A 12271-nucleotide genomic window follows, 5' to 3' on the forward strand; every position below is an offset into this window, starting at 1 on the left:
ATTGTTATATGAAACAACTTTGACGATCTGCTTTGTTATTTTTTTATCTTTATATTAGGCATGCTTGGTATTGTTGGGACCTCGTTGGCATGTTTGTTGATTTGTTTTCAGTCGGTTTGCTCGGTCAAGTGAGACATCGACTACCTGTCGCACCTCCTTAAATTTGGAGTGTGACATGTATCAATTGAAGAAATTTGTCATGGGTCATCAATGATAAATCTAGTCCTAGTTCATATCTTCTCTCACATATGCAAAGCCATATATGTAAGGAATTGATAACTTGAAGATGCATGTGTAGACATCTAAATTTGTGGGGCTCTACAAGAAGAATTCAATTTGTGTTAGAGTTCTTGGAGGGCACTCTACCCTAAACCCTAAATTACGCCTATATAAAAGGGTAAATATCCTTGAAGAGGCATCTCTAAAAGTCCCAATAAATTCATGGGATATTCATAAAGAGATCAAGATCTCAGAAATTCATGGATATTCATAAAGAGATCAAAACTCTCTCTTCTTGGTAATCAAATACATCGAGAAGGTCCCACAAACTTTCCTTTCATCGAGATCAAATCCAAATATTTCTACGTTCGAGAAATACGCTACTAACGGATCAAATCCAAATATTTCTACGTTCGAGAAATACACTACTAACGGTCCTCGGATCACGAGAAAATTAAGAGAGAAGAATCAAGGAAAGAACAGATTTGTACCCACATCATTTATCAATAAAAATCATGTTTCTTCATATATTTATTTGTGATTGCAATTTATTTCTGTCACTGTAAAAATTTGTTGGTAACAACATATTGGCTATCAACCTTCTAAGTTGCAACAGTTCGATGGCAACAAAAATTTCAAATAACATATTACTTCGTCGAGATGTGAAACAATGTTAGGACTTATGGTGATTATCTCGTCAAGTAGTTCGTCTATTCTCCCAAAGAAAATGCTTTTGATTGGTACATATCTCGCACTTAATTCTATATATAGTTAGAAGTAGTTGAAGCAAAAATTCTGCAGTTGTTTTTGTAGCACAAGGTGTATCATTAATATTATTGAAGTAGAAAAAACAAGTGTCATAAATGACATTCCACATTGATTGTCTCCTCCAACCCATCCAATGCCCCCAACCCTTGACCATCCCACTTCTCGCCACCCCCTTACTCCCACTCCTCACCCCACCCATCCAATGCCCCCAACCCTTGACCATCCCACTTCTCGCCACCCCCTTACTCCCACTCCTCACCCCACGCCATCCCATAATGTTTTGTTAGATTACGCAGAAATGCTCTTGAAATAATGTCTTCTTGCTTACTTAACAAACATTAAAAATTAAGTAAGAAATATATTTATTTTTCAAGAAAATATTTTTTAAAAAAATATATTTCGAGAAAACATTTTTCACTAGAAGGTTTCCGCGCTGTTGGTATGCTTTGTGCTTCCCTGTTTTGCTAAGCGTGGAGTCTTCTTTTGCTTTATGTAGATGGTGAGTACGTCGGGCCCTGTGCCGACTAGTTGTTTAGCAGCTTTTCATATTAGAGGTTTGCAGACGTATGTTGTCGGACTGGTAGGCAGTAGTCTTGTTACCCTTGCTGTCAGTTGTATTCTCAATTTTGGCTTTGTTGGCCTTGTGTATATATCTCTATGTCGAGCCAGTTTCTCTGCAGTTGTTATATGAAGCGACTTCTACCCAACACAATGACATCCTTTTTTCCCTTGACCATCAGTTTAGAGAGGAAAGGTGTCCGCGGAGATTGTCCGGAGCCAAGAAGATACAACCACTTTTATATGAAATTCTAAATTCCAACAAAGATTCAACCATTAAATGAAGAGTGAGCTATCCAACTGGGTTTGAATTTAAATTGTAAACTCGAGGGCAATTTGAGGTGTCCTGGGTTTGTATTAGTTATTAGGAATGTGCAAAATTGATTTGGAGACATTCTTGTGAGAGTCATAGCTTCGTTGAAGAGAGATAATTAAGGGCAATCATTCCCCAGTTTCTAGCCGCCTAAATCCTATTAAATGCCAAAAATTAAGATGATCGCTGATACATTTTAGTATGCATACCTGTTACAATGAGTAAAGGGATGATCAGTAGTAGGTATAAAGGTTAGCAACTCAGCATAATGCAAGTTATACTGAAGAGGGTATCTTCAAAATGCCACTGTTTCTAGATATAACAAAATTTAGATGACTTAATGCTGTTACAAAGCATAACACCAAAATGTTGATTTGATTTAAGACTCAGGATTAACATAGATGATGAAGATGAGGGTTAATTGTATTTATTTTGTATGTCTAAATGTTGGCAATAGATTTCTTCAATTACCAAATCTCAACTATGAAGCGGGCTGAACCTCTTTCTACTACCATATTTGTGATGCAAGTAATGGTTCAAAACTTATTCACACTTCATTGCACGGGTGACCTCCCATGCAGTTATGTCATGATGATCCTTAAGTCCTTCAACCTTTTTCCTGCAGTTCACCAATGCGACTTTGAATGTTTCATGCTCAAGGGATGATGGGTACATTATCTGCTCTTCCTGATTGTCAAATCCATAAAATGAAAAATAGTAAGAGAAATGAACACTCCTTTGTGTTATCAAACATCAAACACAAAGTTCCTATCAAAGGTCAATCATCAATAGTCTTTGAAAAAGTACGTACATACTATATAGTAATCCTTTGGCCAAACACATCGTCAGGTACCTAAACTTTGCACAAACTTTCACTTGGCACCTAAAGTGGATGATGTTCATTTTAAACAACTAAACTAGCCTCCAGTTGAGTCATTTTGGCACCTTTTGCCGACTTGGCACAGTATGTTTTGCACCTATTTTGAGCGCATGAAAGACTAAATTTTGCAACTTTTTATTTTTTTTCTCTTCTCCTTCCCCAACACTTCCTCCACACCCATTTCCACCTTCCTTTACTGCTTTGCTACCGTGTTGCTGCTAATGTATCCGTAATCGTAGTTATTCACTATTTGCTTCCACCATCTTCATAAATTACAAAAATTTCTCCAGAATAATTTTTGCCCATAATTGCAAAACGAATTGGAAAAAATATATATATTTGAGCTACTCCATCGTTGACCTCCGTCGCCGCCACCAACATTTCATCTCTGGCAGAACACTAATCATTAAACCAACTAGAAAACTCCATCACATCCAATGACACTTTCAACCAGTCAAACACCCAAAGCATGAACTCCAACCATTTCCGTCAAACACCAACAACCCACACTAACAAGCAGTCACTCTCCTCCGCTCCAATTTCCGATCAAATCCCACAGGAAAACACCCATCACCACCATTAAATTTAATCCATCAACAAACCCTCCATTCCAATTTAACAATTAGGCACACCCAATTTCATAACAAAATAAAAGTGTATTTGTTAAATAATTTTGATTTTGGGTCAGATTCCCATGGAAGCTCATTCCAATTCCATAGAAGCTCAACAAAAAAGTCAACCCAGGAAAGAGAGGTTGGGGTGGAGTGGGGGGTTAAACTAAATAGTGTTTTCTTTCATTTTATTTAAAAATGACATGCAATTATTTGATTTGTTGTTTAGCCACATCATTACGAGTGTATTACCCTCTCTTTGTTAGTTACGCTAATTGTTAAAAAAGTGACACAGATGATGGCTACCTTAGATGTTCAAAATGAACAGCGTCCACTTTAGGTGCCAAAGTGAAAGATCGTGCCAACTTGAGGTGTATGTCGATGTGTTTGGCCTAATCTTTTGAAGTGCCAAAGTATTCTAAATTCTGGAGACTACATATGGAATACTATAATTGCCTGTTTATGGTACTCATAAAATAGAAAAAATAAATCAAAGTGGTTAAATTTCACCTTTTTTCTAAAAATTCATGACAAGTGAACAATTTTGCTCCTGAAGAAATCAGCTGGTAGGTAGGTAGGTGTGTGTGTGTGAGAGAGAGAGAGCTGGTATCAGAAAATTGTCGAACTAGTTGTCCAAATTCCAGTTTTCATGTCAGGTAGTTGGGCTTTACCTCTGGTAGTTCACAGAATTCATCAGGAGTTATTTGCAGCAACTCCACAGCAGTTTGACCAGTGCACCAGGCAAAGAGTTTTCCACTCTCATCTGCAAGAGTTATTTTTAAATGGAAATTCCGTGCCAGTTCTGCATTGCATTTACGTTGACAGAAGTTGCACTTCAGGTCTTCACTGGAACCATCATCAAGAAAATAACCACAAGATGTATGTGATAGTCTCGTAGTCACGTGACAATGTTGAATTTGATCCAACCAGACTCTACATATCTGGAATACAAACAACACCACAACCATAATTAGAAGTGCAGATTCTCCAATCACTTCAGTTCTGCGTAAGTAGCATGATGACAACAGAAAACAGAATCAATGAGACTCTGTTAAGGTGATAATATTCTCTGTATCTCTAGCATTGTACCAGAGGGGCTTAGTAGGAAACTCATACTTCAAAAGCTCAATTCTTTAACTTCATCACACTTTTTAATATTTGGAATACATAAGTGATCAAGCAGCTGAACAGACCCCAATCACATAGAAAGTTGTTCAACTTTTCATGTGATGCAGAACCTGTAAAGCTTGAGCAAGAAGCAATACCTGAGTTGCTTGTTCTGAGAGACAACTCATTGAAATTTGTTTTTAGTTACTCAAGTAATATTTAGCAAAATAAGTTGTTTAGTTTAGGATAAATTTGAATTTCAAATTTCTGTTAGGTTTGTTTAGTTGTTGAGATATTTTAGGCTCTTTTGAATTTCAAATTCTTCATATTATGTGCTTTATGTTGGCTATTTAAAACCCTCCAATGCTTAATAAAATCGTTGAAAGACATTTTAAATCAATTAAGAGACCACCTTTTTTTTTTGCTGCCCCATCTTTTAAAAAAACCAACAGAACTTAAAAAATAGGACTGTTAAATTGTCATGAAGCTTGTCTGTTTTCACCAGATGCAATCATTTGAAGTCAACACTGGCATAAGAGCTATAAACCCAGATCTTATAAACCAGTTCTCATAAAAAGTAAATACCCCTTAGACATTAAGGGAGGCTAGAATCCTAGCCATTTGCAGGGAGATCTTGAACATGAATGACATGTTCAAAGCAAGAGAACATACCCAAGTACCAGCAGGCTCAGCTGATAAATCAGAAAGGCAGGATAACTTGTGAAGACAAGATGAGTTAAGCAGCGCCGGTAAGCAACTAATATTAATAAATGAAGCTCCAACGTCATTCTCAACCCACCGTAATTCTAGGCTGCAAAGTAGACAGAGTGGCATGATAAGATGATCAAGCTGTAAAAATAGACGGTTCACTTTTTCCCATTTTTTCTTTATATGAAATCCGTGGAAGAAGTTATATATATAAGTTATCATCTAATCAGAATATTCACCTTTTTCTTGTCCCCACAGAGCATGTCAAACCAGTTATGTAAATAGTATGCCCCAGTCCTAACCTCCCAAATGACCTGCAAGGGATATATTTCAGTGAAGTATGTTTTTCACACTGATTGATCAAAGAGAATGCAAGTTATAGGTTTGAGAAATATCTTTTTTTCAATTGATTGATCAAAGAGAATAGCATGCAACTTCATTGGTTTGAGAAAATCTTCCTACCAGGATCGAGCAAAATGTAGTCTCGCCCAAACGGCACCAGTTACATCTTGAATCATAACAGAAAGTACTGACTCTTGATTACTTATGATGTCAGCAACAACACCATAGAGGCTTATTCCAGTCATCTTCTCCCGAAGATCAACAACAAATGACTGCAGACTTTAAAGTTGTAAGACGTCAATAACAAATGCAACTGGATAATGGTGAGCAACAGCAAAAAACCTTTCCAGATTATTTAATCACCAACCGACATGATTACAGACTATTCAGACTGGTTTTTCTTTAGAGATTTGAAGGAACCAGGGTAAACATAAAAAGCTCTAAAACTTTATTTACAATTTTATGCAGTGCGTCAAAAAGCATATAGTGCCCTATTTATGAGAAACAGACATCAAGTGATTTGTTTCTGAAATCTAAATAGGAACAGAAAAGTAGTTTGCCATCAAGAACAGATACATAGTCAAGCCAGAAGCAGTGGCATCACCGCAAGGATGTAAGAACCCTATATTGAAGACCAAAAGCTTGTAAACGAAACATTTTATGGAGGTGAATGAACTATAATGTCAATCAATATGTGATAAAAAGTCAGAAACACCTCAAAACAGACCGTTTATTCTTCTTCTTTTCTGAAATTCAGAGCTAAATGAAAGGAAGATAGAAATTCCAAAAGTCTCTCTATATATAGGCATCTGATAACAGAAAGCTTTAAGGAGTGCAGGCTTACTCGGAAAGGACAATTACTGAAGTCAACAGAACCTTGAGAATTACAAGGCAAGGAGACCTGGGAGACTACAACTCCCTGACTTGGATCCAAAGCTCTTGATTGTTTTGATCCTTTATGATGGTTTTGTGTCAATGCTACAGATACCTGAGAAGTCCCTGATCTAAGTTTTCAAGCAGTAATAAAAATTTAACATCTCTTACATAAATTATTCAGGACTTACTTGCTCCTCATGCCGAATAAAAGGCACCATATACAGCTGTGTTGCGCTACCATATTCGAGGCACAATTCTTCAGATGTTTCAAGAGCACTATCAGTGGAACTCGAGATAAATGGTCTATCCAGGGCAAGCGTACTTCCCATGCTGAAGAGATCAAAGTTACAGCCAGGTACAGAAGCAGGCAAAGAGAAAATCAAACAAAGCAAAAACAAATAAAGAGGAGTATGTATGGTCTTGTACCTGAATAGGTTTGCAAGCAGAACCTGCTCACCCCACAAAATAAATTTTGAACTAACATCATCATCATCAACAAGATTAATTTGCTTCCTCTGCAAACTACCATACTTTCCTTGAACCTCCAGAGAAGTAATAGATTCAATCCTATAGCCATTTGGGACTAGGGTACATCAATAATGTAGAAATATGCACAATACAAATGCCAGATATGGATGTAAAAGCTTGAACCTATATTTGAATTGTTAATAGTCATATGACAGGATAATGCACCTTGCACGTAATGAATAGGAGACCCCCTGATAGACTCGATCAAGAGAAATGGAAGAGAAGCAATCTGCACAAAATTGTGCTAAAAGCAACATTGCATCATCATTTTGGTCCTACATTTGGAATAAGAATCACGTGTTTGCCTGTAAATTATGACATGGGTTCATCACAGAAATTGAAATGCAAGAATACTATTAAAAAGGATCCAGGGAGTAAGGGCATTCAGCTCATGACTTAATTTTATCTAGCTGATGTCATTCACCAAAAACCTACTTCAAAAGGTTAATGGAAAAACAATAGTGGTAGATGACAAAAATATCAACGCAAGTTTTGTAGTTTATATATAAGTTGAATTTATTAGCGGTGAAGAACGCACTACATTAAAACAGAGTTTCAATTTAAGGTCGTAATAACTGTACATACGGAAGTTGAATTTGCTAAATTTATGAATGGTATATAACTTCTTTGTTTTGTCGTTCTTGAAGATTTTGGGCCATCAAGAAACACCGATACTAATGTGTAGTAAAAAGATTGTTTTAGAACAATAACAGATGATGGAGACAGAACTAAATCACAAAAACAATGATAAATGATTAGTTGAGGCAGCTTTCCAATGAACTATCATTTAATTTTAGGAATGCTTCCAGAAGAACTTTTACATTGGAACGATCCATGGCTCTTGCCAACTGCGTCAATCATTCCATTATGGGAATATAATAACATGAGAGATTCCAGGCTCACAGATTTAATCAAGGACAACAACTCTGCCTTCCTGCCCATTTTTTGCAAAAACCCAGTGACAAAGGAAACACACACGGGATCAGAGGCGGCACAATTTAATTGGTGCCTTAAAGCCAAACTGTACTACGAGGCTTTAAACTTTTGTTCTAGAAAAAGAATTTCATGCATTATTTGAAGTCTATCCTTCTCGTTTTTTAGATGAACAGCTTTCAATTGTTTTATTATTCCTTCGAGTATGCACTTACAAACAACTTAGATTGTGACTTGTTCATATTCTAAAGAGCACTCTCTAATATCTTTCAATTTGTTTTTAATTGTCCGTTAAAAATTTATCAAGAGATCCATTATGAGAGAGTATTAAAGTATTGGGTTTTTTCTGGTTTTGAGTAATTAATCTGGTTATATTTTCTAGTTGACATATTTAAATTCTAATAAATCGTATAAAAAGCAATATAGACCTACACAATAAGAATATAAAAATAAATAACAAATTTCAAAGTAAAAAAAAAAAAGAGAAAAGAGACTAGGAAATTAGAGCGATAAAACCTGATTCGTGAAGCTGTAACTTGATGTTAAAATAAAATATCAATGCTTTATACAAATTTATATTTTTGGGAAATTGATTGTGTTTGCTTGATTCAAACAACTCAAGAATGAAGAAGAATGTGAAACTTGATTTATTCAAACCCTTCAGGCTTTATTTTTGAGATAATTGATAGCATAGGAGGAAGAGAAAAGAGTATAAAGTACAAGTTTTCTTTTCTTTTTATACTATATAAAGTACAGAGTTTCCTTATGAGAAACAAGAAAAAAATTAACAAGAATAATTTGGATTATATATGCAAATTACCCAAAGAGTATATACATTCACACTTTCAATTACACAACAAATAGTCCTATAGATCTTACATATTCTCATTGAAGTATTCAATAATTTTTTAAAAAGACGTAACTTTTATGATTAAAGGGGCCTAAAGAGGTCACTTCATTTGCTTGGCACTTCAGCCAGCAATCACAGAACCAGCAGTAATCCAGCAAAATATCTGCTAAGTCATCAGACAGAGAGATGGTTACTGAGGTGCTGCACTTTTGTGACAGTTTGTAGTTAAAAACAATAAAAGACACAATTTGCCTACGATATCTAGAATATAATTAAATCTTTGTAGCACAGAAAACATGAAACCAACTTCCACTAAATGTGGAAGCACAGAAACGAACAGATTCCGGTACTACCTCGTCTAACAGTATCACAAGATATTCAGTTGGCAAAAGCCGTGCATGACCTGAACCTCCAGTGGCAGTTCGAAGGCGGCATCCTGTGAGGAAAACTTCGCGGCCTTTCTTCAAAACACCATACTTTGGATCTGCTAAGCTGTAGAATCTATTCTAACACAAATAAGAGCTCTGAAAAAGTCGAGAACTACAATATGTAGAAACAAATCATGCAGCAACCGTCAAGTGGAACTAGGGGCATGAAGGACAATTTGCAGAAGCAAAACATTATTAGCTAAGCTCTGAAGTCTAAAACTTCTTTTCCTTCACATACAACTTAAGCTTTTATTATATGGACATCAGATCACGTAAGCAATCTAGCATTGCAGTTAATATTTGAGCTTAGGTCCTTATAATATATCAATATCAAGCCAAGTAAGACCAAAAACTAGATTGATATTACGTCAAATCATCGTTACCACTTGAAAACTAACAATCTTATATTGAAAACGGATAAATTGTTTATGCATACTACATTCATAAACCATTGCAGGTTAACTGCATTAATAAAGCTGAGTTATACAACAGCATAATTTTTATGCAATCTTATTTACAAATGTTACAAATCTACATTGTAAAAGAGAGAGACTGAGAGAAACAAGAGGGTCTAAGTAAGCAATTTGAGCTAGTCAATGAAATATAGTAGACAAGGAAACATTAAAATTTGGTAAAAACCCATTTAAGCTAGCAAAATAAATTTTAGTGAATGACCATCATATTCCAGTTATCTGACAAAAACGCCCATTTACCTGCGGTGAAGATACAGATCTATCGTATTAGAACTCCAAAAATCACCTAGATGAAGCATGTAAATGTTTGTTCCTGGAAGAAAACCGACATATAACATTCATAAATTTCAATCTTAAGAGTGAGCCAAATTACAAGAAAGCCCATGTATCGAAAATGAACTAGATCAAAATCTCCATGCAGAAAAAGTCACTTTCTGAAATTCAATGTTTCCAAACAATACACAGAAAAAAAGTGGCACGTGTTCTTCTTATCATTATATAATTAATAAAAGAACTGATATTAAAAATTTAACACAATGCAATTGATGCTGAAAGGATTCTCCATGAAATAAATACGACGTCATACCCAGTGTAACGCCGCAGGTCGGGTATGGGGAGGGCAGAGTGTATGCAAACCTTACCCCTACCTCGTGGAGGTAGAGAGTTTGTTTCCAAAAGACCCTTGGCTCAAGTAACGCATATACAAATTTCATGATAGAGATATAAAATAAAAGCATAGACAATCGAAAGACAGCCGAAGATGTAATGATTTATCAATAAAAGTACAACAGATATACAGTTTTATTCGAAATCGTAGAAATGCAATACCATGCATTATCACCTCATGACAACTGTACCTGGCAGAATGTATGTGTCTATAATAACAGCTTCAATTACACTGTTCAATGATAAAAACTTCTTCTCATATATGGAGTCAATGGTGACTGTGTTAGGAAGCTTTGCCCTCTTATGTTTCTTCTTCATCTGCGAAATACATTCCGATTGTTTCTTTGGAGCTCCGCTCCTATTCAATTCATGCCAAGCCTGCACATCATTATTATTAAATCAAAAAAATATTCCAACTTCAAATGTGCAAGTTTAACCTAGTATATTAATTGAAGAACGGAAAAAAGAAAGAAGAAACGGCAACCTGCCCAGCAAAAAATGACAATGTTGAGGATACTAGCACAACAATATTCAATTTTCAGTGTGAATTGAGAGATCATTTTCTTACACCTTTGCCCGATAATGTGATGCACTTGCCTTTTTAGTTTGTCCCAAACATGTATATTTTTCTATATTTAGAAAAAAATTGATTTTTTTTTATAACCGTGGTATCCAGCTGGCATACGTCGACTAATTCTACGGATATCTTCCACCTCCCCAGCAATAGGTACCAGGTAAACAATTTAATTTTAAACTTTTCACTTTAACCCTAACGAAATATTAACCATTCCCTTGAGAAGTAAGGAGAGATCAATTGCGATTGCTATTCTAGTATATGCATAGAAATTGTAATGGGGTTATGAAAAGAACCGTTTTGAACCTGAAAGAGATCAGAAAGGAGAATGGCGGAAGTAACTCCAGAGGAATAAGCAATGCAAGTCCTGAGAATCCTTGATGCAATCCAGCTCCAGCTGGGTCCCTTTCGATCATCTCCGTAATCTTTATCGGGAGATAGTACGGACTTAGCATAGTCAATGAATTGAAGAAATGGATCTTCTTCCTCTTCTATCACTAGTACTTCTCTCTCCAATTCCATGTCTGACGCCTCATGGTCCGTCATGCCTGATTTCAAAGACAACTTAATTTTGAATTTTGGACTCGAAACCCTTATCTTTGATGTGGAAATGGGGATAACTTTAGCGCGGGAAAGTTCTGCAGAAAATAGTTTTGTCTTGTGTGCATCCACGACGTCGTTGCCTACCTACGAGTCTTTTTGACCAAAGTGTTTAGAGCCTATTGTTTTTTTTTTTTTTTTTTGGTAAACATAGGAAGTTTATATTATGAACAGCACGTTTACAGGGATATATGTTGTAGCAGGCCACTGTACAAACACTGGCAGCAATAGTAGTTGCCCCTCTGAGACTAGTATTTACAACGTGATAAGCAGTAGCATTACTATTATATAATCTCTCGGTGATAATAGGTAGTCTAACTATCTAGCGTGATGATTCTCCATTTTTATCTTCTCGCAAAATATCCAAAATGGACGGTGGAGGATACCACATCAATGTAGTACTATTTGTATTAGATATATTCAGTCCGATACGTAATGCGTGAAGTTCTACCTCAACAGGGCTAAGCACATAGATCGTACTTTTATAACCTAACAGTCAATCACCCATGAAATTCCTAAATATGCCTGCTATAGATGCCAACCGTATTGTATCATCAACAGTGGCATCCGTGTTAAGCATGACAGAGTTGGAAGAGGGGGCTGCCATTTAACATACATTGTTATATTTTGTAAATTTGGTTTGGGTTTTTCCATCAAAAGCCAGTATTCCGTTACAACCGCTCTAATAGCTGCAACAGAAATTTGCAACACTACATTATCAAACACACATCTGTTTTGAGCTAGCCAAATCAACCATAAACTATACCCAGTAAAACTTTAGAGGGATCGGAAGAGGACCCGTCTGTACGATTTGGAAGGTAAAAAAAGTTTGCAGCC

At 36.0% G+C, this 12271-nt stretch overlaps 1 protein-coding gene across 2 annotated transcripts; it reads right to left on the reverse strand.

Moving 5' to 3' along the window:
- Positions 1-2127: 2127 nt before the first annotated feature.
- Positions 2128-11664, reverse strand: LOC107879169. 2 transcript variants are annotated; one of them, XM_016726268.2, is made up of 13 exons: positions 11141-11664; positions 10452-10638; positions 9835-9907; positions 9047-9194; positions 7076-7185; positions 6809-6949; positions 6571-6712; positions 6351-6494; positions 5627-5778; positions 5404-5478; positions 5129-5267; positions 4021-4290; positions 2128-2545 (listed from the first exon to the last, which is right to left on the reverse strand). In XM_016726268.2, exons 1-13 carry the CDS (start codon positions 11378-11380, stop codon positions 2402-2404), a joined length of 1965 nt encoding a protein of 654 aa, XP_016581754.2. In that variant the 5' UTR covers positions 11381-11664; the 3' UTR covers positions 2128-2401. The 2 variants fall into 2 exon arrangements, with proteins under 2 accessions (XP_016581754.2, XP_016581758.2); XM_016726272.2 differs by having other exon boundaries at positions 9047-9185; positions 11141-11622.
- Positions 11665-12271: the final 607 nt, after the last annotated feature.

This window comes from Capsicum annuum, chromosome 1, assembly GCF_002878395.1.
Source record: "Capsicum annuum cultivar UCD-10X-F1 chromosome 1, UCD10Xv1.1, whole genome shotgun sequence".
NCBI classification, from domain to species: Eukaryota; Viridiplantae; Streptophyta; class Magnoliopsida; order Solanales; family Solanaceae; genus Capsicum; species Capsicum annuum.

Coding starts and splice junctions, on each gene's coding strand:
- LOC107879169 (XM_016726268.2), bottom strand. CDS start 11,380: ATGACGGACCATGAGGCGTCAGACATGGAATTGGAGAGAGAAGTACTA. Junction 5,779..6,350: donor TCAGTAATTGTCCTTTCCGA/GTAAGCCTGCAC, acceptor TAAAGTCTGCAG/TCATTTGTTGTTGATCTTCG. Junction 5,268..5,403: donor TCTGTGGGGACAAGAAAAAG/GTGAATATTCTG, acceptor TCTACTTTGCAG/CCTAGAATTACGGTGGGTTG.